Genomic DNA, 27,641 nt, shown 5'->3' with positions numbered 1-27,641 from the left:
CTTATTTGTATGAGGGCATGGATAGGGCCAAGGAGGCCATTCGTTCTTATTATGCAGACAAGGGTTCTATTGGCCTTGATAGGCAAATGATGTTATGGGATGTGATTGATATTCGGTGGACAGGGATGCTTCATCGACCCATTCATGCAGCAGCACTCTTCCTCAACCCCGCATTTTCACACAAATGCGGCTTTGATTTTGATGGCGAGGTGATGGAAGGGCTCCATTCCTATATTCATAGGATGGTACCTGATCCTGAGCTTCGTAGCAAAATCAATCACGAGATACAATATTATCGGGATTGTGTTGGCCTATTTGGCTTTGATGATGCTATTAGGGAAAGGACCCTCTTCATGCCACGTAAGTGACAAGTCATCACTCATTAGAAATTAGAATTTTCAACTTAGAATTTCCTTACTTATAATTCTATTTTTTTTTAAATTCAATTATGTAACTTTTATTTGAAAGTTTAATTATGTTTTAAGTTTTTGAATTTTTTATTTCTTTATTTTGTTGTAGATATTTAGTGGCGAAGCTATGGTGCAAGGGCACCAAATTTGCAGAAATTGGCCATACGAATCTTGAGTCAAACATGTAGCTCTTCAGGGTGTGAGCGCAATTGGAGTGTATTTGAGAAAATACAGGCAAAAAAGCCCAATAGGTATAACTTTGAGCTCCAGCCTTCAATTGAGCAATTACACTTATTGTAATTTTTGATTTTTAATTTACGACCTTCAAGTGTCAAGAGTCAACAGTCAAGACTCATTAGTTTTTTTGACACTCTTACAGGTTGGAGTTCGCACGCCTCAAAGATTTAGTGTATGTGCATTACAACATCCAACTTCGAGTGAGGCAAAAAGAATCACCAATCGATCCAAATGCCATTTCCTTAGACAATATTAATGTATTGTCTCAGTGGAGGGTGGAGTCTGAGGAGCCCATTTTGGAGGAGTCACCTTCATGGTTACAGCCAGATGATCCATTAGAACAAGGGCAGCTGTTATGAAACCAGCTCAAGAAAAGATATAAAAGATAGATCAACGCCTTAGAATTCAGCCTCTTCGAGGGGGCAACCTCCTTTACATTACATAAATGAACAATTCTTGGATGATACAAATGACAAAACCTCCTTTCTATATATAGGAGTCTAAGGAGTCACAATATAATCCAGCCGACCTAACAATAATAATATAAAGCCACAAAAATAACAATAGAGGGATTCTATGGGGCAAAGAAATAACAATATGGGGGTAATAGGGGCACAACAATATAAATAAGGGGTATAACTACAATAGTAATGGGGTAATCACTAGAATTATAGGGACCCAACATGCCCCTCTCCTTCAAAAAAGTGTTGTCCTCAACGCTTGAGTAGTTCTAGATACTTCTGCATAAAATTCTCATCCTCCCATGTGGAATCTTCAGCGGATAAGTTCTTCCACTTGATAAGATACTCTGAAATTGATCGATTTCGTAGCTGTCGAATTCTTATTTCTGTGACTGCTTCCGGTTCCAATATCATTTTTCCTTCCTCGTCAAGTTTTGGCAATATTATTTGAATTGGAGCTTGTCACCTATAACCTTCTTTAAACATGAAACATGGAAAACTGAGTGCAATCGAGAAGCTGCAGGAAGCTCCAATTTGTATGCCATAGTACCAATCTTTTGCAACACCTTGTACAGACCATAATACTTTGGTGATAATTTATTATCCTTCTTAGCTTGCTTTAGGGACATTTGCTTATATGGTTGTAGCCGTAGGAATACCGAATCACCTACATCAAAACTTCTTTCACTGCGATGTTGATCTGCCTGTTGTTTCATTCTATTTTGTGCCAACACGAGGTTATCCTTTAAGAGTTGGAGGACTTGTTGTTGATGTTCGATGTGATGTTCCACTACCTGAACCTTAGAATTTTCTCTTAAATATGATGTGATGGATGATGGTTGATACCCATAAAGTGCCATAAATGGGGTCATTTTTGTTGCTGTATGGAAGGAAGTGTTATACCACCATTCAGCCAAAGGCAACCATATGACCCATTGTGTCTGTTTATCAGATACAAAGCAATGAAGATATCCTTCCAAACATTTGTTTACTATCTCAGTTTGCCCATCAGATTGAGGATGATAAGATGAGCTATGAGCTAACCGAGTACCAAGACAAGAAAATAATTCTGTCCAAAAATTTCCAGTGAAAATGGGATCTCTGTCACTTACAATAATCTGTCACTTACAATAATCTTTGGGACGGGGATGGGGACGGGGACGACATTTTTGGAAACAGGGTGCGTGGGTTCGTCGGGTAATATAATAATATTAAATTTTAATAATTATATTTTATAAATTATAAATTTATAATTAATAATATATATGAAATTTGAATTTGTATATTTTTTCAACTTTAAACAAGAAAACTTTAATGATAATCATTTAAACATGTTTAGTCTCTCCCATATAAAAACACAATTTTTTCATAGGAGATTCTTCTCAACCTGATAGTGGTCTAGACTTTTCTTGATGTCTAATCATCCACCTGCCCCATGCATGGTGTGCTCTGTGGTAAAGCAATCCCAAAAAGTTAAAACAATGGCAACCTTACCCTTCCACAAAACACGCTTATTCATTTAGGCATATTTTCCTAGTTTTAATCTTAACATGATGTTATCAGAATGCTATGAGAAATTGGCAGATTTTGATACTTAATTTAGCCATTTTCCAAATAGCCCTTCGCCATTTAACAGCATCAAGCTGATTACAGCTTATGGCTGGTCTCAATCCTACTTTCTATTTGACCGAAAATGTCTGAACCTGTATGTGTGCATTTACAGTTTATAATTTGATGGTTATTAACTTATTTGGCTCGGGAATGAATGTTTCATAAATTCATTCCAAATTGATTTACAAGAATCTGCAGGCTCAAATTACAGAGTAAGAGGTCTCTTTTCCAGTTCTGGTTTCGATGCCATATAATATTAAAGGCATTGAAGATCCACAAATACAAGAGATTCATAATTTACATTGAGACTCTAACAAACCTTGGGCATAAGTTTTGAAATTGTTTTTATAAATTTATAGCATAAGACTAATGGAGAGATTGATCATAAGAGTCTCCTGTGGTAGGAAGGGACTCATGAATGTGCAAACAGCTACCCTTTTTTTCCAACTATGGTCATCACCTTATTAAATATTTCCACAAAACTACAGCCAATATGATATGATATTCTGCTTGCGGGATTGTACACCCATAATGTTCCTTTTATAATATTGAGATATCATAATCATATATGATTTCAGAACACTGTGTCGCTCATAAGTTTTGAAAAACTTATCACTGTTGATAAATTTTTACAATGATTCATTACCCTTGAACAGCACGTCATGCCCACAGAGCAATGCTAAGGCATGTGAACAAAGACAGTCTTTGGAAACTGTAATCTTTGGAAATGATGGCAAAAAATTTCCTTGAGAAACATTCAGAAGACCTTACAACCATCTCTGAAGGACAATCCAGACCAATGACCATCAATGACTCCAAAAATGATATCATTCGTTTATGGCATGTATTCTATATTCTATGGCATATCATTTTTTAAATTTCAATTAAAAAAATTATTTGAAAATTAAATTTTTAATATAATTTTTTTATGAAGAACCCGAAGAACCCAAAGAACCCAAGCACACGAAGAACCCAAGCACCCGAAGAACCCGTTAAAGGAAAAGAACCCAAATTTTTTTTTGAAGAACCCGGTTCTTCATGGAAGAACCCGGTTCTTCTGGGTTCGTCTGGGAAGAACCCGTACCCGAATCCGGTACTTGGGTGCGGGAACCCGGGACGGGTTCGAGAACCCCACCCCCGGGTGCGGGTACCCGTGCAACACAGGGATGTGATAATGCACAAAAGTGTGCATACTTGGTAAGTCTATCAACTACCACCATGATGACACTCTTTCCCTCAGACTTGGGTAAACCTGTGATAAAATCCATTGAAACCTCCTCCCAACGTTGGCTTGGAATGGATAAACGTTGTAATAGACCCGGTGTCTTAATTGTTTCAACTTTATTTTGCTGGCAAACCAAACATTCCGCCACAAACTTTTGAATATCTGATTTAAGGCCATCCCAAAAAAATTCCTTCTTAACCCTATGGTAAGTTTTTAAAAATCCTGAGTGCCCTCCTAAGGGAGAAGTGTGCAATTCCATAAGAATCTTTTGTTTTAGCTGGGAATTCTTACAGAGGTATAAGCGATCTTTGTACCATAACGAATCATTTTGCCAACTAAATGTATCAGAAGTACTGGAATCTTGTTGTAGCTTTCGAATAAGTGCCCACACTTCTTCGTCATTCTTCCATTCCTCCCTTGCTTCGTTTATCCAATCTGGTTGGATAATAGAAATGGCACACAACAATGCTTCCACATCCTCATCCTTTCTTGAGAGTGCATCTGCCACCACATTTTGCTTCCCTTTTTTGTAGATGATTTCAAAGTCATAACCCAACATCTTTGTGACCCACTTTTGTTGCTCTTCAGAGGATAATCTTTGTTCTAAAAAGTATTTAAGGCTATCATGATCCGTTTTTACCTTGAAGTGTCTTCCCATTAGGTAGGGTCGCCATTTCTTAAGTGCATGGAGTATTGCCAACATTTCCTTCTCATAAATAGCTTTGCTTAAAAACTTTCCCTTGATTGGACGACTTTCAAAAGCAATGGGTCTTTCATCTTGCATTAGAACAGCACCAATTCCATTTCCTGAAGCATCACATTCCACAAGAAAGGTTTTTGTGAAGTTCGGTGTAGCTAAGACCGGTGCTTGGCACATTGCCTCTTTAAGATGTTCAAAGGCCTTTGTTGCTTCCGGAGTCCATGAAAATGAATCTTTCTTCAATAATGTTGTTAGAGGTGCTGCTATTCTCCCATAATTCTTAACAAACTTGCGATAATACCCTGTCAACCCAAGAAATCCTCGCAGATGCTTTATGGATGTGGGGATTTTCCATTCCTTAATGGCTTTAATTTTGCTAGGGTCTACCTTAACTCCTTCATGAGATACAATATGACCCAAATATTCCACCTCCTGGACTCCAAAGAAACATTTGGATCTTTTTGCATATAATTGTTTCTCCTCCAATAATTGTAGCACCCTGTCAACATGTTCAACATGATCCTTCCAAGACTTGTTGTAGATTAGTATATCATCAAAAAATACTAACACAAATTTTCTAAGGAATGGTTTGAAAATTGAATTCATCAAACATTGAAATGTTGAAGGTGCATTGGTAAGGCCAAAAGGCATGACCAAAAATTCATAATGACCCTCATGAGTTCTAAATGCCGTTTTCGGAATGTCTTCAACCTTCATTCTGATTTGATGATATCCCGAACGAAGATCCAACTTGGTGAAGTAAATTGATCCATGCAATTCATCGAGTAATTCATCAATAATAGGAATGGGGAACTTATCTTTAATAGTGAGCTTGTTGAGCTCCCTATAATCCGGACACATGCGCCATGATCCATCCTTCTGGTGCACCAATACTACTGGAGCTGAGAAAGAACTTTGACTCGGTTGAATTATACCAGCCTCTAGCATTTCTGCAACCATACGTTCAATTTCACTTTTTTGGACATAGGGATATCTGTACGGCCTGATGTTTGGAGGAACACTTCCTGGAATCAGATGAATAGCATGATCATGATCACGCATAGGTGGGAGACCCTTGGGAGTCTCAAATACCTTGGAATGATTGTCCAAGACTTTTTGGAGATCTGGAGAAATAGATGATTCCAATGTGGAAACATCTAGCGAGCATAATTGTGCAATTACACCTCTTTGCTCCTTTTTTAGAAGCTTTGTCATACCATGAGAGTTGATTATCTTTCCTGGTTTCCCTGTAATACCCCTTAATTCAACTTCCTTTCCTTCCGTAGAAAATTTGATGAAAAGTTCTTGAAAATTAAAAGCTATTGTACCCAAGGATTGTAGCCATTGGACTCCTAGTACAACATCCGCACCTCCCATTGGAATGGAAAGCATTGGGCTAGTCAATACATATTCTCCCATGGATAGCTTGATATTATGGCACTTTCCAAAGCAATTTATTGTTCCTCCATTTGCAATCATCACTTGACACTCTGGTGCTGGATATAGGAAGCAATTCAATTCTTTTGCTACCCTACAATGAATAAAATTGTGGGTGCTTCCTGAATCAATCAACACTATTACCTTTTTCTTCTTGATTTGTCCTTCTATCTTGATGGTTTGAGGAGTGGTAATTCCCGCCAATGCATTACAAGATATGGTCGGATTTATTTGTTCTTCATCTAAGCTTTGTTCCTGAAGTATATCTTCTTCTTTTGACCTTTCTTGCTCCTTTTCTTCTTCCTCTTCACAATCTATGTAGAATAATTTCTTCTCAGCACACTTATGACCTTTAGTGTATTTGCTATCACAACTGTAACAAAGCCCTTTTGCTCTTTTTTCTTCCAATTGTTGTGGTGTCAACCTTATAGGTTGTGGAAGACTAGGGGCAACAACACTTCCGTCTTTATAGTTGTGAGTGGTATGCTTTCTGGTTGCCATAATTTTGCTTTCCATTTTTCTTGCTAACCTAAATGCCTTCTCTAATGAATCAGGTTCCCAAAGGCGAACATCATGTTGGATATTATCCTTTAAAGACCCTATGAACACATCAATCCTATGCTCCTCTGGAATATCTTTTAACCTTATGTTCAATTTTTGGAACTCCTCAATGTGCTCCATTACTGAACCCTTTTGTTTGAGACTTATCAATTAGCTAAAAAAAGTGTTGCTTTTTGTATCTTCATAATGTGCTATCAATTCTTCCGTAAAAATTGCCCAAGTGATAAATTGTTTACGAGAGCAAAGCCATTGATACCATACAAACTGATTTGGTTCCAAATATACAGTTGCCATACGTACCTTTTGTGCGTTTTGCACATTATTGAGATCGAAGAATTGCTCCATCTGTAATATCCATGTGGCGGGATCCTTGCCATCAAACTTCCTCATATCGATTTTTGGAATATGGTGATTCTTCGATCCAACATTAGCGTCTATGGAATCATGATTAACATTTCTTTTGTTCTCATCATGAGTTTCCTTTACTACCTTTTCACCATTAGTGACCCTTTCTTGTAGCAACTTCTTCAATTCTTCCATGTCTGTCTTCATATCTATCTTCAAATCTGCCATGTCTCTCTTCAAATCTGTCTTCGAATCATCCATCTTAGCTTCCATGCCCTTTATCTTAGATTCCACGCCATTTATCTTAGATTCCACGCCACTTATCTTGGCTTCTGTTAGCTTTTGTGAGCGTGACATTTGTTGCACTTGTTCTTGTAATTTTGATATATCATGTAGCATTTATTCCTCTTCTTCATGGGTCATGCTAGAGCTTTTAGGTTCCTTACTAGGTGTTTGCATTTTCTTTCCTCGGGGCATCAGTTAACGATAATAATGATTTACTATGCCCTTTGAATTTCGTTAAACCAAGCTTACACAAAAATTTAAAAAAAAAAACTACACACCTTTTTTCACTTTATAGAAGCCTGATATTGAATCTGATGTATCTCTGTAATTTCGGATCATCCAATTCTGAAATTGCTACCTGTAGTAGCCTTCTGCGTCCTCTTTCCAATGCCACAAGTCTGAGCCAAATTGGATTCTCCAAGGAAGAGTTATGTGAAATCTCTCACAGTGACCTGTTTTTAGACTGGTTCAGTAGAGCGAACTTGTACGACGTGCCACGAGTCACTGTTTCAACCTTTGAATCTGAAACACACACACAAGAAACTACAGTCCGTCCTCTTTTTGTACCTTCTTACGAAATTTCAATCCGATCCCCAGAGAGAAAGTTATGACGATTTTCCCCAGGTCACCTGTTTTGAATGTAATTCAGGAGTCTGCAAAAAGACCAACTTCCTCAGATCATATCTCCGCAAATATCGCGCGAAAAGCTCTGAAATTCGGACCCAAGGTTCAGCGCGATTTCTTCTCAAATGGGTTTTTTTTGCGACTTCTGAAACGTCACAGAAAAAAAGTTATAGCGAAAATGCCACGATGACCTGTTTGGAACAGCGAAACCCTAGAATCCAAAGCTCTGATACCAAATGTTATGAAACCAGCTCAAGAAAAGATAGAAAAGATAGATCAACGCCTTAGAATTCAGCCTCTTCGAGGGGGCAACCTCCTTTACATTACATAAATGAACAATTCTTGGATGATACAAATGACAAAACGTCCTTTCTATATATAGAAGTCTAGGGAGTCACAATATAATCCAGCCGACCTAACAATAATAATATAAAGCCAGAAAAATAACAATAGAGGGATTCTATGGGACACAGAAATAACAATATGGGGGTAATAGGGGCACAACAATATAAATAAGGGGTATAACTACAATAGTAATGGGGTAATCACTAGTATTATAGGGACCCAACAGCAGCAAGAGGAGGAGGACGCGGAGGAGCAACAGCAAGAAGAGGAGGAGCAGGAGCAGGAGGACACTGTGGGAGCATCAGCATCAACACCATCTGCTATAGATATAGGAGAGCACAGCCCCATACCTAGCACTCATTAATTGACATTAGTTGCAGAGGGAGGGTCAGGGCCTTCTACTACTAGGGGCAGGCCTGGCAAACAACCCATCATGTTTTCCCGTAAAAGGGGGAGAGGGCAGTGATTTTAGATAGATAACTTCTAGTTTTATTTGTTATGTTGCATATAACTCATGATGATGAGATACTTTTATATATGTGATGTTATTTTGTATTGGTTCTCCACATTTGAATCCTCGAACGGACAATTATCAGGGATCAGTAGGTTTTGGTATTGCCTTTCATGTATCATTTCTATTTGACATCATATATATCAGTTCTTTCTTCATATTTATGTGCCAATGTGTTTATTTCATGTTGTTATTGCTTTATATGTTTAAAAATCTGAAGAAAAAAAATGAATATATTATGCATTTTTTATGTTTGTCAATATTTGCCGATATTTTCGCCGATATTGCCAATAAGATATTTTCTGGACCCTCCTCGATATTTTGTTGATACCGATATTTTCAACACTGGCAGAGATAGTGGCACATCAATCTATTTGGTGGTTGCAAGGGGTTGTTGGCTACCAATTGAGGACCATCTAGTAGAAAATTTTCTCCTATGGATACTACCCACAGGTGGTGGGTAACATGACACAATTAATTTCTTAAGTAGTCTAATAAGATTATGTTAAAAGAAAAATACTAAAACTTGACCACTTTGGTTTTCCTTCAATAAAAGTCATTTAATAATCTTTATGTAACAAGAAACACAGTAAAAAATAATGTAAATTGACTATATTTCATGTAAAAGTTACATTCTCAAATATATTCTTACAGACTAAATATTTTCTTAATATATTGACGGATACCAAGTTACAGACTTGGTGTTTAATAATGAACTAAGAATAGGCTGTGTCAGTGATGTAATTTACTAACACAGGTCATTCATGAAATAATGGTCAAGGGAATCAAGAGGGTACTCAACTCTCTGGGCAATCTACTAGACAACATTTTGTTCAGTGATAGTTCGTAAGTTGCCATAATCCAAATGGATAAGAAACATTCATTTATTTTATTCATACTTTAAGGAATAATAAGTGACGTGGACGTTTACTAAAACTCTAGAGTGATAACTCTATCCTATATAACAAAATGAATAGAATTCAATTCTATTCACTTCACGGTTATTTAAAATAATAAAACAATGCCTTGTATCTTGACCATGTCGCCAAGCTGGAATCAGCATAGCTATAGAGTTCCAAATATTTTATTCATGAAATTATTGGAATAGATTATAATTTTAACAACCTTTAAACATATTCCAATATCAAATGATGTCCCATAGTATCCACAACAAAATTAACCCAAATGACTTAATCTCATAATTTCTGCTTATTATTTAAAATACTTATTTACTTAAACTAACATAATATCAGTAGTACGGTACAGTGTTTCCAACGAAAATATAAATATTCTGTCAATGATTATATCCACTCTTGTTGCTATTTCGCTATGCATTTCAACCTACTATTTGGTGAAATTGAATACTGCTTATTGTGTCCCAACCAACATCCCATCAAAGTCTTCAACGAAATGAAGTTGAGGCCAACCCTTACTTGGTCGGTCCATTTTTATTATAACTACTTACTGACTATCACCAGCAAGCTCACATTCACATTGGTCTGTTCGAATCGGTAGACAGTGGATTGAATCACCAAACAATGAGATTTTCAAAAGATTTTTGGTTAACTTGGAAGTTGCAAGATTTTGCAGGTCCCTTTGTGAAGGTAAAGCCACATGATGACATAAGAAAAACCTTGACCTATCGCTATAATTATTGTCGGAAGAAGAATTGGACAAACGGGACCAAATCTACTCTTGAACCACTACAAAACCAGCCAAAATTAATCCACTCATTTTTTGAAAAGACAAATAATAATTTTAAATATATATATATATATATATATATATATATATATATATATATATATATTTTAAAAAAACAATACATTTGTTCAGTCAACTATAGTGAGATGGCCCACTCCGCTTCGCTCCTTTTAGTAAAACCACTTGTTACAATGTAATAGCTGGAAAGGGAGTCAAACTCAAGACCAGAGGGTGGTAGGTACGGTCGCCAAATTAGCGGAGCTCGTGGTGCCCCTGTATTAAACCCATACTATTAAAATAAAATAAAAAAGAAAAAAGATTGGTCAAGATTCAAAAGCCATTTCGTCACCAAATTGACGGTAAAGTTGTCATATAGTTATTCATCATCACGGCAATAACATTATCTGAAAACAAACTCGACAATGTTCTTGAGGGTGTGGTTCCCCATTTATGTTTTTCCCATAACTGGGTTCCATACTTGAAGTCATAAGGAAAAAATATATATGCGATGCCTCACATCAAATATCAAACCTATGATTGAATAAAAAAAAAAACGAAAAATCGATTTTACTGACCTTGCAAAATAATCTGTAACCGGCGGCTTTTAAAAATAAAACAAAGGGTGGTACTGGCACTCACCGCTAGCCCAGATATTTTTTTATTAGAGCAGTCTTACTAAAGTAAAAGGCGAAACCCAATCTGAAGGCCATAACTGTTTTAAGTTAAACTTATGGGCAATATAATAATGAACTCAAATAATACTGGGCAGAAACCACGAAAAGGTCACTGTAACTACATAACTATGTCCAACCACGGCAATTTCATGAATAAATGGATTAAATTTCATCACAGTTAACTGAATTAAAACTCATTGAGTAGGGCCTATGAGGTCTGAAAGAGTTCGAACCCACGCTATGATACCAAAATGTAAAGCACACATTTTACCAACAACATGACAAACAAATTTAACATAAATTTGCCAATTTTAATTGTGGAGAAATACCTGGATATCTCGTTTGAAGTTGATTTTGGGCTAACGTTGCTCCCGATCTGCTCTTGCTACCAAACCAACAATGCCTCCCATCCTATTTGGGATCAAACTATCTGGTTCCCACATCCAGAAGACTTTGGAATTGAGGTCTTCTGGCCCCCCGTGCCCAAAACCCCAAGAATAGTGCTCAAATCTCGATTTCTCAGTTAATTCCACCCTCAGAATTCCATCTTTCACTGTGGCTCTTCCTTTGTTTCATTCCCTTTTGTTTCACAAAAAAGTTTCCCTTTTCATGCTCTCCTGTCCCGGATTCAAAATCTTTCCTCCCCCCTTCAAGTATTCTCCTACCATCTTCTATAAAATCTCCTTCTGCCTCCAAACTGTGGCCACCTTATCCCAAGTTCAACCAATGATGGGATAAGGTGATATGGTTTAGTCGAAGTCCAACTAGGCATCCGCCACCTGCATTGATGTTTGACAGCAAAGCCTTCTCTTTGACATATGAAGTTTATTCGTAAGGCTAAGTTTATTACATATTTAGAAGTTTGAACAATTATAGTATTTGTTTATAAATATAACTTATTTGTATTTCTTTATTAATTTAATTGTAATTGTGAATTTATAATATTTGTTTGTAAATACAATTTATTTATTAATTTAATTATAAGTATGAATTTATAATATTTGTTTATAATCATAATTTTATGAATATTTCTTTATTCATTTACTCATAAATATAAATCTAAAATTTTCCTGTGAGTTAGGTATTCAATTAGTATGCATAGTAGTGCAATGCATGCAACGCATGCATATGTAACTATCATATGCATGCTAATATTCTCCTTATGCACGTAATTCGAGATGGGTCATTACAATTCATTATTTATCAGCTGAAGTTCACTGGCAGCTTTGATACAATGTAGAAATTTTAAGGTCTATAGACCACCCCAGTCTTAGTTGATTTCATGCATCAAGTTTAACGCCCACAGCCCACATAAGCTGATATATAAACTTTAAGTATAAATTACAAAAGAAACACAACAGGCTACCTCTACTCTTTTAACTTTTCACTTTCATCTGATAAGGAAATAAGACAAGCATGCACAGAATTTAAGACACTAGGATTTTTGGTCAAAGACTGACCCTGAAAAAACCCACAAGGGGAAAACCAGTCTTAAGGATGATTTTATTTACTAATCTCACAGAAATATTTACACAGCAATTAATACACTTCAGGTACTTATCTCTCCCTTCAAGTTTGTGCTCAACCTTCTAGAAGAATGTGCCTCTGCCATTGAACCCAGTGCCTCTGTCACACCTCCGCCCAGTGCCCTTGCCAAATTTCTGCCTTAGGATTTACGCTCAAACAGTCACTGAAAAATTGAGCTCTGCCCACTAGAAACTCTTGCCAACACTCAGCAATCACTGCTCCACAAAACTTGCTGCCAAAGAAACTTGAATCTCTCAGTCTGCGTATCACTGGCAGCAAATTTCTGGCGTGAGAACCTGAGCCACAAACCAACTATTTCGGCTGAAGATTCTGCCTGAATAACCACCCCAAAATTCGTGCAGGAAGACTCCTCAAAATTTCGGGCCTGAGCTTCCTGAAAACTCAGGCCTGTCTCCTAAAAATCTGCCCCAAAATTCACGCCAGGGTTGATACAAAACCACAGGTTTGGTGCCAACCTTCTCTTGTTTGGAAACTCGGCCCTCTGATGGTGTTTCTCCTTGTTGTTGGTAATCCTCTCCTTCAGCAAACCTTTGCATTCACAGCCTTCTCCTCTTCTCTTGCTCTCCTCTTCTCCAATAAATGCACATGAAGAATGAGAGCTCTCTATGCCTTTTTTCCCTTTTTAGTCTCATTATGTTGAGAGAAGCCCTAACCCTATGATCAAGGGCTGAGATTAGATCTCAGCTCTCCTTGATCAAGGGTGGAGATCTAATCTCCCATTGACCCCCTTTTTATGTCTCCCCCCTCATTAATGAGCTCCCTAGTCACTTTAATGTTGTTTTTGTACCTTGTACCTTTTCCACATAAAGTCAACTTAAAAACATAAAGTGACTTTAATAATATAAAGTACATAGTATTAAAGTACCTAGCCTAGGTTTATAGTGGCAGCCAGTTGGATTTGATCCTGGGCCTGCCCAGGATAACTCTCACTAGTTACCGATTGTCCTAGTGTTAAAAAAAAAAAAAAAAAAAAAGGTACCTCATAAAGTGACTTTAAGTCACATGACTTTAATAACTCATAAAGTCACTTACTAGAAAGATGTTCTCATGTGTTTTCCTAGGCAAAAAGGCAAAAGCACTAGGAAACACCTCCTTGATACCTTTTCTCTACAGTATATGGGTTGGAAAGAAAAATGTTTTATCATTATGTTAAACAATCAACAAGACAATTATGTACAGATAAATGTATGGAGATTATAAGTATGCATCACTTCACAATGAAAGGCTTGAAGAGAAACAAGATATGTGCACGTGTGCACCTTAAACTGTAAGGAAAGACACAGTAATAAACACAAGATATAACCCTAAATCATTCTTCAGAAAAAGGATATATCATATAACCCTAAATCATACAATCATATAAGTGTCTACAAAAATCATTCTGTTGAGAAAGAACAGATGATGACTACACAAACCTTTGCAAAAGCACACGATAAAATGATGCAGACACTCCTGGTCCAAATCCAAGAGGCAAAACACATTTGTTGAATATTCCACGAAGACAGATCTGGAGACACCAACCAAATGAAAAACATGAATGCCAGAAATATGGGATCCAGAGCTGCATATCAAGAAGCTAAATCTCTCTCATTTATAGAAAACTAAAATGCATTGCATATGCCAGACAGTAATGTGCAGTATTCCAATTTTTCCCTGAAACATGAAATATAAGGGAGGACCCTACCTTCTCAGAACCATGTGGACCTTGTAAATGGATAGTGTACATTACTTTTGGAATAAATATTGAACTGATATCTGTAGGTAGATATTTGTAGCTGAATCTATTTTCCTGTAGAAAAGGATTCAGTTCTTTACAAAGGACATCTTTGACTTCTCCATGCAAGGATATCAACTCTCCCTCTGGTAATTTACCTTCAAATTTGCCACCATTAGCATATACCATAGCGTTTGAAAATTGTGGAGGGCCATCTACCATGACTCTGCAAGCTAAGCATTTTTCAAAAGTATCATATACACCCATGATAATAGGGATCATGTTAGCTTTGACATGTTCAATAAGCTCTTGTATAATAACAACTGCCCCACACGGAATATAAAGCATAACATCTCTAAGGTTCACTGATGGAGTTTGGTCATGCCAACCAGTGGAAAACCTTCCCTTTTTGCCATAGTTAATAATATTAGTAGGTTCATTCATGTCACAGAACTGCAATGTCAAAGGTGGTGTATTGTACTCATTTGCAGAAAAAATGGGGTTTTGATGCCCAATTTGTTTTCCTATCCAATGGTAAGAAGCAACTGAGAGACTCCAAATAGGGTTGTGAGATGACACCACAATTTTACTATTCTTCAAAGAAGGAAAACCCATGAGTGAGTCCGAAGAGCAATCTTCAGCTTGGCATTGAATCAGATAACAATCTCCAATCTGCAGTAACTGATTGCAAAAACACCCATCAGGGATATTCAGTATATATAAATATAGCCAAGATACTCTACAAGCACCAGAAATACTGTTAAACAAAAGACCAACATATAATAGGACGTTAAATCATGTGATAAATAATGAGAAAATCTGAACTGGTTATTAAGAATATAAATGGTTAGCATCCTCTTACATACTTGATAATAGCTCAAACTTTGACAACCAAATTCCAGAAGGACTTTCTTTAAGCAAGGATTCTCCTCTGATAATTCTTTTGACTCGAGACAATTAATTAGCATGAAAAGGTTGCCATGAAGCAAAACATCTTCTGTATATAAATTTCTGAAATGCAAAGAACACTGAAGTTTCTGTCGTTCTTCTTCTGATAGTCTATCCGAGTATTTTTCAGAAATCATTTGCTCCTTATGAAAATAACTTGAGGGGTGATCTTGAATCCCATCACCATCACAGCTGTTTGGAGTTGAAATACTGCACATGCACTTCACATTTGTGTTATCAAATCTCTTTGTATCCACCCTGTTTCCCCATGTGTTCGAACATTTGGATTCCTCAAAAGAATAGTTTGTGTTAATATCTGTGAAGATGTCATCTTCCAGTTTTTTCCTAGTTTCGTCTTTTACAGGACTTCTGTTATGACCACTAGGTTTTCTATCTTCTGTGACAATTCTATATGGAAGGACAACAGCTTCAGCAAAAGAACTATGTGCATTCCAATCTGACTTCTCAACACCTACCTGCAAAAATTTAGAATGTATAACAGTCCAGACTCATAATGCTTCATAAAAGCTTAAGCATTCAAAATGAAAAGTTCTAATTTAGAAGAGGCAAAACATAAGCTTCAAGGATCTAAGATTTCTTCAATAAATGTGAACTTACCTTGCCTTTAATAACATATTTATGTGTCACCAAAATTATCCAGAATATCTGTCCCTCTTGTACTTCTTGCCTTTCGATATCAATAGTTTTATTTAAACAAGCTACAGGCCATCTAGGCACATTGAAACTAATTGCCTTCTTCAAGTAAAAATGAACATAATATGTTACCGAAGAAAGCTTGCATTTAGAAACAAATCCGTCAATGACTCTTGCACATGAAAGTGGTTGAACATAATCCATTGTATCTAATGAACAGAAAAGCCCACAAAAACCTTCAACCACAACACTGAAGTCTGTCACCTGAAAATGCAACAAACAAAAGTATCTGTTAAAATCAGTGTTGCAAATATCGGCATCGGGATAAAATTGGAAAGGGTCCAGAAAACCAAAAAATCATAAAAATCAAGAAAATAATAAGGTTAAAAGTGGGCTAAAAATGGAGATTTGTGGGTTCAATACTGCTAGTTCCAGGCTTGGGCTTCAGGAGACTCGGCACTTTGGTTTCAAGGTAATTCTAGTGTCTGCTATTTTTTATTTATCAGATTTTTCAATATCAATTCCAAGTCTCAGACTCTGCTTTGTAGTTTGTTGGCTCCCATGCCAGTCTGTTGGTCCTCTTTGGGTCACTGGCTTTGTCTTCCCGCCCTTCTTCTATTCCCCCCTCTTCTTTTGAATTGTAGTGATGCCCTCTATTCTACTAGGTTTTCCAATGTAAGAGTATCACAAGGATTTTCAAGCCAAGGAAGCCTTCCCTGCTCCTTCCTCAAGTTTGGAAATTTTTCCTTCGAGAAGTTGTTTTTCCCTCTATTTCGGTGCTCTGCTCCCTTATCCTCCGTAGGCGTTGATCTTGTGTTCTCTTGTTTTGTCCTATCTACTCTCCCTCCCTCCTATGAGTCGATGTAGAAATTCTGCTAGAGCAAAGGCAGAAGAAGGGGCAGAGTTGTCCCCTCTGAGAGTTTATATGCCCATCCCCCATCTTCCTTGCAAACTTGAGCTCAGACTGCAGCTCAACAAGCTATGGCTTGTTATGTGGAAGTAATTCCAGAAGTGGTTGGACGAACGATTGTAGAGGTTCAAGAGGAAGTACGATTGCAGAGGTTGAAGAGGAAGTGGTTCAATGAATGATTGCATAAGTTGATGCTGGAAATTGGCACTTCAGCTCAATCTCGCCAAACATTTAATATGTAGGCTGTCAACCTATATTGGCAAATTAAAACTCCTATGAGAAGAGTTCTTATTGAACAAACAGACACTCAGCGAATTAGCAGGAGACGCTGGTCTATAAAGCGGAAATGATGGAGAAAATCGAGAAAAGCTGAACAGAAAAGTTTCTGTTTTAGCCAAGAAGAGACAGACAATATTTTTACCTCCTCCGAAGAAGAAAGTGACCATTCCCCACCAATCCAAGTGGACTTTCCCTAAGGATGACATGACCAAATGAGCGAGTTGTTTGGTTACAATTTTATGCGGTGGCAACTTAGCAGCAATCTAGTTTCAAAATGCTTTGGCAACTTGGCAAATCTGCATGATATAACTGCTCCAGTTTGTTACAAACTACACAGACCTTTGCTTTGTGGGTGATCCATTACCATTAAAATCTGTTATTAAGGATTAACTACACAAATACTTTGATTTTTAAAACGAGATTGGACTTCCAGATACCTAAAACTCCTTTGTTTTAATATTTTTTTATTGGTAGAACTCTAGTCTTGTTAATTGTATTCACTATTTTTTTTAAGGTTAGGTAATTTATATTAATTTTCAAAAAAGGAAGGACATAACTGTTTTTCATAGGCTACTGGACTGCAACTTGGGAAACCACACCAGTTGTAGAGGTTCCAATTTTTTACATTATATATCGCAAAAGCAACCAGTCAATCACATAAACTGAAAAGATAACTAACTGAAATACTTTGCCAGAGTTTAACAACCAAAATCAAAACAGTGCCACCCAGTGTTACTTGGGAGCGGGAGCAAAAGCGGGGAGCGGGAGCAAAAACGGGTGCGGGACCGACATTTTCAGAAGCTCCTGGTTTGGGAGCGAATCCCGGAGCAGTTTTTTATATAATATATATATTTTGATACATATATGTCAACAAAAACATGTAGAATAATGAATTAGATATAAAAACATAAAAAAAAAAACATAGATTGAACCATATAACAACAATCATCTAGAAGTTATAATCTTCATCACCCACGTCCACAAGTTAGTAACATAGTAATATACAACATATTGAGTCTCATGATTCATCAATCTTAAAGTTTCAAGCTTTCAAAATTCAATATATAACATTTATCATCATTGATCACCAAAGTTGTACTTGTAAGCTAAGTGTAACCATTACAACAAATAATATCTAACATGAAATGAAATGTTATACAATGAAATGAAATGAAACAACTTTCATGAAGCATCATATTCATAATTCATTACTAATGAGTTATAATTGCCAACTTCAAACTTAAATTGTCATATATTGTTTAAAAAAATATCATAATAAATATGAAAGAGTCAATAGTTATAAAAACTACTAGAAACTAGAAAAAACAAGTAAATCTATTATCTATTTTTTATGCTTGGGCCTCTTGCCACAGAGAAATGTCTAATTTTTTAGTCTTGTTGGAAAATCAGGATCTTTGTCATTAATATCACCCTCTAAGCATTAATATCTAGAGGTATCTTTGTCATTACCTCTATATCTGTATAGGGATCTGTCATTAATATCACACTCTAAGCATTAACATAAGATAGAAAAAGCATAGCATGTCAAGTCAAGATTTTATTTGAGTGATGTGTACATTTTTAGGAGGGTCATGATAGAGGAGTTCGATAACCAATGTCACTAACATCAAGGTACATAGAGGGATTGGTGCTCTTGATTAAATACGAGTTCCATACCCTAATACATGACAAAATTCAATGGAAACATTGCAATCCCCCAATCATGAAATCCTGAAAAAACTGATAAGTCTGCTGGATTTTCAATGAAACCTACAATTCTACTTTCTCCATATGAAATCCAGTGAGGTCGGAACCACTCTCAAACATCCTGAGTCATTTCATGGTAATGTTAAAAATTTAAGTAAAGGGATGAAAATGAAGATTAACATTACCATGAATAACATATCAATACTAGGGCCATAGGCTTGATCATTAAACTGCCCCACTAAAAACTTATTTGTTTCTTTGAAAAAAAATTGCATTTCGAACATTACTGCCAAAAAAAAAAAAAAAAAAAAAAAAAAAAAAATTGCAAAAAAGGCTAAACGCTCTTGAAAAGGCAGAGAGCGAAATTTTTTTTAGGGAGCGCGCTCCCGAAAAGGCAAAGAGCGAAATTTTTTTTAGGGAGCGCGCTCCCGAAAAGGCAGAGAACGAAATTTTTTTTAGGGAGTGCGCTCCCGATCCGCTCCAGAGTCACTCCCGCCTAGAGCGCGGATTGGGAGCGGGATCGAGGGGGGGCGCTCCCCCGCAACACTGAGCCACGATTTAATCTCCATCAACAACTAAGATCAATTAGACTTCATCAATAGAAATCTCTAGAGCAATCACGAACATCCTTAATTAATTATCTTTAATATGCAATTTTTCCTAAGTTAGACTTGGGAAATATTTTAATTATGGCAAATTAATTTAATTAAGGTGTTTCCAAGCTTATCTTGTGAAACCTTTTCTAGTTTTTAGAGATCTAATGTTTGTTAGCCTCTTAGCATCATCTGAGACTAGAACAATTGTTTGATGCTACCATATCCATACAGAAACTAACAGTTTATAGGCACCTAAACTTAATGGCCGGTGCTTTGGCAAAAAGAGGCTCCACGTTAGACCAATGCAGAATAGAGCTAGGTCAAGGAATTTTCAAAATTGCCCACAGTCCTTAATCATGAAAAGAGCTCCAAAACAAATATTTTTGCATTTAAATTTTGATACATTAGGAAATCCTCTTTGCCACGGGGATGGGAAATCTGCCCACCACACTGAATGGTCCCTGGTTCGTCTTACAAGGATAAGCAGTATCAGGATCTGGAATGTAAATCTTCTCTAGCATCAATATTCAAGATCTACCTCCAGGTATCCCGCACACCCCCTTATGTGTCTTGAATTCTTTCCTCTCCTTTGTTCATCGAAGCATATGCATTTAATTCAGATTACATGGGAGCAGTTGGATTTCGCTACGGCTATGGTTTTTCTTCTAGCAGTGGGCTGGAGTTAATAGTGTCATCTTGCACTTGCATTCACCAGTCTATTCATCATCCTACAAAGAATATTGGGTGGGATATGGGAAAATCCCCTCAGTTTGGCTCGTGGAAATGTTTCAGTCCCGACTGTATAGCGGATAATGCAGCCCTCCAAAAATTTCATGGGAATTCTTGTCTTGTTGGTCTTGGGGTGTGGGAGAAGCTTTTTGGTGAGATTGTGAGACGGGTTCAGTGGTCCTTCCCGAAATGATGGATCCTCAATCTCTTTCAGAGAGCTGTGACCCTGGTCTATTGCTCGATAAATTTTTGGATTTGGTTGTGGCGCTGCGGGTGGCCAGACAACATCAAGATGACATGGATGAGAGACGGCGCCAGTCTTAACAGCTGCTAATGGAAGCCAAGTTTCTCCTGCTTCTGAGTAGTCTATAAATTTCAGCGAATAAACTGCATGAGGAAGTCATAGCACTCAATGTTCGGGCTGCTGTTCTGGAGAATTCTATGGCTGGCAATGCTCAGATCACTTATGAAGGCATCGGCTCGAGTGTTTCTCAAGATAAGAAGAAGACTCGTCGCTCACAGAGGAACAACAATCCTAGTGTTGGTCACTGCTGATGGAATTTTTCAGTTGGTTCTGTTAGTTTTTGCTTAAATCATCTTGCAGTTACATGTTGCAATGTAAATACCTTCTTATACTAGGGGCTTTTTGTGGAGTCATTAGCAGATATATATTTAGAATAGGGAAGAAATGCAGCCCCGGAGCTTGTATAAATTTTGTATGGTCTGGTGAATATTTACACTGTCTGAGAACAGAAAGATCATGTAAGGGATCTGGCCCATAATCCAATTTTTGTTAATATACACCCTGTATCTGTTCCTTTAAAACAAATAACAACCTAACAGCCACATTGATAGCTATCCAGGAGGGTGTCAACCTTCCATAAAAATAATTCAGCCATGAATTCTCTACCGTTTCTATATGATGTTGACTTAACCCAAAATAGGTGATCCTTGAATAATATTTCAAAAATAAACTACTCGTTTTAAAATAAAATCCTTCTCATGCAAACAAGTCAAGAAAGTCACCCTCTCTAAAATAATAATTTCCCCCATTTTCTGGTTTTGCAAAATTATCACAGAAGATATTTTCAAGGATGGCACCGTCCTTTAGAAAATAAATACAAGTCATCATCCAAAAATGGAACTGAAACATCCAACCAATTTTTTAGCCAATTGCCAAATTTACCCAAGCAAGCACCTAAGATTTCCTGAGGAAATGATGCTGCCATGTGCCATACAGAACCTTGAGAACAATGTTTCCACTGGAACCAAGATCACGACATCCTCACCGACCAAAAATAGACCTGCTAAAATCAGCAACCCTGCCTAATAATACGAAAGACAAAAATGTAGGGAACTGCTAGGAGATCACTGCTAAATATAGCACGCCTAAAAATAGGCACTGCTAAAAATGACAGCATCTTGCATCTCAATGAAATCAAGCTCATTGGATTTGATTTTTCGCAAGGAATCCAAATATATATTTAGAAACATCATACAAGCCCTGAAACCCAAACTGCTAAAATAGCAACATCTTGCATATCACCCAAAAAAAGCTTGTTGGCATCATTAGCTCACAAGGATACCAAAAATGTGTATCACTTCTACCATGAAAACCTCTAGGCTCTGAATTAATACTCCTATCAAATAGAAAGACTGATAAAAAAATAGCAATTTTCCCCAACACTGATGAACATGACTTTCAAATGCCATTGCCTCTGAAAATGAACTACAATCCCTAGAAACCATGTCTATGATCTCTGTGAAAGCTGTCTCTGACTACCAACTTGATGAAAGCTAGCCGGCTCTTAACCCTCTAGTTGCACCAGCAAATCTGAAGGTTAACAGGGTTCAACAATCTACGCCATTCTACAATGACCATTACGAAACAACTTCTTCGAGGGCGATTACCTGGCTCTCAAGAAAATATACGTCAACTCTTCATTTTTATTCCTTTCCTACTTTGAGATTGCCTTTTTAGTTCACTCCGTATGATTTGTAGGGTTTTCTACTTGTTATTTTAGCTCTATGATTTTCTTTTGTATTCTTGTAAGATGACTTTTTCCCTCCCCAATAGCTCATTTTGGCAGGTTGTACTTTTCAGTCCCATTGACCTACTTTTGGTCATTCATGGACATTGTATAATTTCAATTCAATTGTCCCGTTTCTAGATATATGACAAGCAAAACTACCTGCATGCTCAGTATTTCAACATATAATTCCATATGGTCATCCACCATGTATATGCCCACTACACAAGAATCATAATTGATTATATGATTGATATAAGTTGCAACGACTTTTGAAAAAAAACCGTATCCATATTCCAAAGCACAATATAGTCTATAAGTGGTTTGTTTATCAGAGATAACGCTGGTAAGTCCATTCCATAAAGTTATCAAATAGGCTACCAGACGATGGAAGGTAAACCTCCATACAAAAGAAACATGTATTGAATAGTTTTAGGAATGCTACTAACTAAAGTCCTGCTATAAAGCAACATATAAACAAAAACAAAGAGGACAAACCTCATAAAAGTGTTCCATAGATGAATGCAGGACAAAATCTGGTACAACCACATCTACAGCTCCTGTTGCATCTACCAACTGCAACCGCCCCGATTCCTGAGAAGCCTGATAGCATATTTGAAAATAGATTCACTGTTATTTAGATCCATCCCTTTTCGAAAGATCATGCATGCAATAAAAACTATTCAATTTATAAACCAACGTATAGGCTCAATCACCATAAATTTGTGAATGTGTATGAGGCCATCATTCTTATTTGGCCATATCAAAGTGGACTTTCAAGGAGATTCTAGAGGGTCCAAAACCCTAACACTAATCAAGGGTTGAGGCATGCAAAAACCTAAACCTAACAGGCTAACCCTAGATGACTATCCAACTAGGTTAAATATTGGGCATCTAGGTAGAGAAGTGGTTCAATTCTGTTGGTATTTTTATTATTCCATAGTTGACCAGAGCATCTAAGAGTGGGAAAGAGAAGGTAGAAGATTTTGTAGCAGCCATTCTAGCCACATTGTCCATGGCAACTCCATAGTGACCACCCTTTCCTTCTACTTGCATTTCTTAACTAAGAAAAAGAAAGCAAAGCATAGGCCTTACCTTCTAGCTAGGTTTCCCAGGTCACAGCGTGTGTTCATTTGTGTAGATTTTGTGTTCATTTCCTTGTTTCTTTCATTTTAATGTCAACTATTTCCATAATTTTGAGCACTACGCTAGTAACAATAAATCTGAGAACAAAGGTAATAAACTGCATACTAAAAGGTTTCAAAATATTGTAAGATCTATTGTGACAAACTATTCCAGTAGAATATCCACAGTAATTCTCAGATCAGTTTAAGAAATTTTCAGATTCACCCATAAGTTTGAAGTTCCAAGTGTAGATTTGTGCTCATGATGTGAAATTTAAACAGTGCAATGTAGTACATCTAGATTACATTCATGTCTCCTCGTCGCCACTCTCCTACCCAATCTCTTATCCCTTAACAATCCCTTTCCTTCTAAGCCACTTGGTAAAGAGACTCCAGTCCTTTACCCCATAACACTAATTCTCTTTCACCACCTCATCCTTTCAGCACTGATGATTGTTGTATGCATGAAGATATACCCCTCACACCACCCAACAATTAGAGTAGCTTAGTGTAGAAAGACTTGTTTCTTGCCATTTTCATGTTACTAGAGAAGGTGCTTTGTTAAACTATAAAGAGACCCTGATTGACATGGCAAGGAGACTATGTTTCCATATCCATCAGAAAGAATTTGAGGAGTTTAACGGAGATATAAGAGATGTAAGAGAGATTCTGAGCGAGAGTACAGATGCAATTGAAAAGCATTCAAGGAGAACCCACTTGTAAAGTGTAGTACCCAGGTTTCGAATTACAGCAACATATAAATACTCATAAAATTTGAAAACAATAATGCATAAAACTGTAATCTGCACATACCTGAACTGCTAGCTGATTTCCGATTCTGCTACTGAACTGACGATCCCGCTGCTGGTGATGCCGTGGCTGTTTTGACCCAATTTCGAGATGGCCAATACCACCCAACCAGACAGAGCAACCTGGTTGCTCAATCCAGAAAGCTCTCCACAGAGGCTCTCTGTCCCTCCGTGCCCAGAACTCAGATCACTTAAAGCTCTTCCACTGATAAGTCCCTTCTCCTGGTTTCCTGCTGATGAATCTATGCTTCTCTGGTTTTTTTTCCCCCTTCTCCCGGTTCAGGCCTTTGCTATTTATTCACTGACCTGGCGGTGGCCGCCCTCCCACTTGCAGCCACCGCCTCCCACGCATTGATGGCTCTCCGATATTTCTTACTGTCCCTGGCGCTCTGTAATAAGTATTCAGTAGGTAGGATCCCCTTTATTAATGGACTGTGGTAGATATATAGATCTTTTAGGACAGCTGGGATTTACGCTTACCATTTCCCTTTATGGTTTTATAATATTTGTTGTATATACGTTATAAAATTTAAGTGATATACTTTATAAATTTTCATTATAAAAGTTATAAAGTTTAAATAACATATTTTGTAACATTTATATTATATAAGCTATAAAGTTTAAGTGATATTTTTATAAATTCATTTTATAAGGTCTAATTAAATACTTTATAAAATTTAATATATATATATATTATAAGTTTTAAAGTTTAAGATTTTATTAATGGGTCGTTACATACATCCCCCCTTCTGAAAACTTCGTCCCGAAGTTAGCGTTTTAGGGTCAAGGTTTTAATGGACATGACCTTTTCTATCCAGGTCCCCAAGCTAATCAAAATCATCCTATCCTTCCTAATCTCTTCCGCTCCCATCCTATCCGTCCTCTACTGGAGTATGCCGTGGCGTCAGTTTCACTGACCTAACCATTCATAACTCTAAGGTGACAGCGTCGGTTATACCGACCTGATTCTCAGTAGGCATCCGACAGTCATCATCACACGTCTAGGGGAGCGTGACTCGCACAGTCCTCCCATGACTCCAGGGTTCGAAGTATAAACGGTGGGTAACACCTCCACCCTTCCCAGTAAAATTTGGGCTAATCACCTTATCATAGAATCACTTTGAGCTTTAACTGATCTGAGGTTCTGTCATCACGTGGTCATCTCAAAAATTGGATCAATTATCTGCAATCATAGTTTATCTGCAATCTTACACTTACCCAGCATTTGTAAAATGTGCATCAGCATATTCGAAATAACTTATGTATTATCTACATATGATACTACAGCATAACAGAATTTTGTCATTTTCTATGCATGTATTCTGACTTTTCTTTAGGATGTATTCACTTCCTGTCTTCTATTTCAGTTGCTCATCTTTGACATGCATAAAAATAAAACATATTTATATTGTTTCAATTTCTACCAGAAGTAAAATCATTTAACGGCCTTAACTTTACTTCAACATTTATAATTTAGTAAAATAATCACATATATTGTTTTGGTATCCATGTACCAGCAGGGATTAAACACATATTATTTTGGTATCCATGTACCAGCAGGAATTTAAACATATATTATGCCACAAAGTTTCATGTTTATCACTAATCATTCAAATGTTTTTGGGTCTCTGACAGTAGTGAAGTAGATATATACTAAACATAGTGTAAAGTTCTTCAAAATGGACATAAACTAGGGTATCTCTGACATATGTCCTCTGTATTCTCCCAAGTTGCTGATCCAGGACTATACTTGTCCCATTGGACCTTAACTTGGTCCACCAGGCGGTTCCTCAGCTGTCGAACTCTACGTTCCAGTATACGTAACGGTTCGACCGTGATGACTCCCTCGTCCGATACCTGCAATTCTTTCCACTGGATGTTATGAGATAGATCAGCTACATAATGTCTTAACACAGAAACATGAAATACATTATGAATTCTATGCAGGTGAGGTGGCAGGGCAAGACGATAGGCAACAGGTCCAACTCTTTCCATGACTTTAAACGGTCCTATAAATCGGGGTGACAGCTTTGCCCCTTTTCCGAATCGAATAGTACTTTTATTTGGTTTGATGCGGACGAAGACCTGGTCCCCTACTTCATACCTCCTATCAGTTCGGTGAGCATCAGCATAACTCTTTTGTCTATCCTGTGCTTCCTTTAATCGTTGTCTAATCTGTCTGACCTGCGCTTCCATTTCATGGATTAATTCTGGTCCTATTATCACTCGATCTTCTAACCTGTCCCAACTTAACGATGTTCGGCAAGGTCTGCCATATAAAGCTTCAAATGGAGGCATCCCAATTGAACTGTGGTAACTGTTGTTGTATGCGAATTCAACCAAGGGTAAATACTTTTCCCAGTGTGATTGCTGATCCATTACATACATTCGCAACATGTCTTCAAGTACTTGATTTACTCTTTCAGTTTGCCCATCAGTCTCAGGATGGTAAGCAGTGCTTAAATTTAGCTGAGTACCTAAGGTTGTCTGCATGCGCGTCCAGAATCTGGAAGTGAATCGCGAATCTCTATCGGATATAATCTTCTTAGGTACTCCATGAAATCTGATAATTTCATTTATGAATACTCGAGCCACGTCAGCAACATCATAAGTATCTCTTACCGGAATAAAATGGGCGCTTTTTGTTAATTTATCCACCACTACCATAATGGCATTGTGTCTTTGAGAAGTAAGAGGTAGTCCAGTGATGAAATCCATAGAGATGGTCTCCCATTTAGACATAGGTATGTCGTGGGGTTGTAAGAGGCCCGCTGGGTGACAATGATCTGCCTTTACTTGCTGACATTCCATACATTTTGCAACAAATTGAGTGATATCACGCTTCATGCCTGCCCAAAAGAAGAGTTTCTTGGTATCTGCATACATTTTCCCTACTCCAGGATGAGCACAATATACTGCTTTGTGAGCTTCCTTAAGGATGGTATCTCGAAGATCTTTATCATCAGGGATGTACATCCTTCCATGGAATCGCAGGATCCCATCGTTTTCTAATTCATAGCCTGCAAATTTTGAGTCTTTTGCCTTAATTCCTTCAAGACTCGCCTTCACTTTTAAATACCAGCTGTCTTTTATAAGACGATCCAGTACTCGCTGTCTTAAGTCCACTTTAATGGGTATGAGAGAAAATATCCGGGGTCTCCTGCTTAAGGCATCGGCTACCACATTTTCCTTTCCCTTAATATATGATATTCCGAAGTCATATTCACTTAGGAATTCACTCCATCGCCTTTGCCTGGCATTTAAGTCTCTTTGGGTGAACAAATATTGTAGACTTTGATGGTCGCTTTTAAGTGTAAAATTTCGTCCTACCAGATAGTGTCTCCAGATCTTTAAAGCTAGCATTACAGCGGCCAACTCTAAATCGTGAGTAGCATAGAGTTCTTCATGAGGCTTTAGCTTTCTGGAAGCATAAGCTATCACTCCCTTATCCTGCATCAATACT

The 27,641-nt window shown here is 37.3% G+C and overlaps 1 protein-coding gene across 1 annotated transcript in view; it reads right to left on the bottom strand.

The window, feature by feature from the left end:
* The window catches only part of CTC1 (conserved telomere maintenance component 1), a 227,368-nt gene that overhangs the window by 98,209 nt on the left and 101,518 nt on the right, over positions 1 to 27,641 (bottom strand). Inside the window, exons 8-12 of the mRNA XM_089385741.1 lie at positions 22,744 to 22,848; positions 15,959 to 16,258; positions 15,259 to 15,816; positions 14,363 to 15,073; positions 14,094 to 14,185 (exon numbers count right to left, since the gene is read on the bottom strand). Coding sequence (XP_089241867.1) covers positions 14,094 to 14,185; positions 14,363 to 15,073; positions 15,259 to 15,816; positions 15,959 to 16,258; positions 22,744 to 22,848 — 1,766 coding nt within the window. The remainder of the gene's footprint in view (positions 1 to 14,093; positions 14,186 to 14,362; positions 15,074 to 15,258; positions 15,817 to 15,958; positions 16,259 to 22,743; positions 22,849 to 27,641) is intronic.

Source organism: Pinus tabuliformis, chromosome Q, assembly GCF_031772625.1.
Source record: "Pinus tabuliformis cultivar Carrire ecotype Pingquan chromosome Q, CPIR1, whole genome shotgun sequence".
NCBI classification, from domain to species: domain Eukaryota; kingdom Viridiplantae; phylum Streptophyta; class Pinopsida; order Pinales; family Pinaceae; genus Pinus; species Pinus tabuliformis.
The sequence above is the reverse complement of the archived record's forward strand: the minus strand, read 5'-3'. Positions and strand labels throughout refer to the sequence as shown.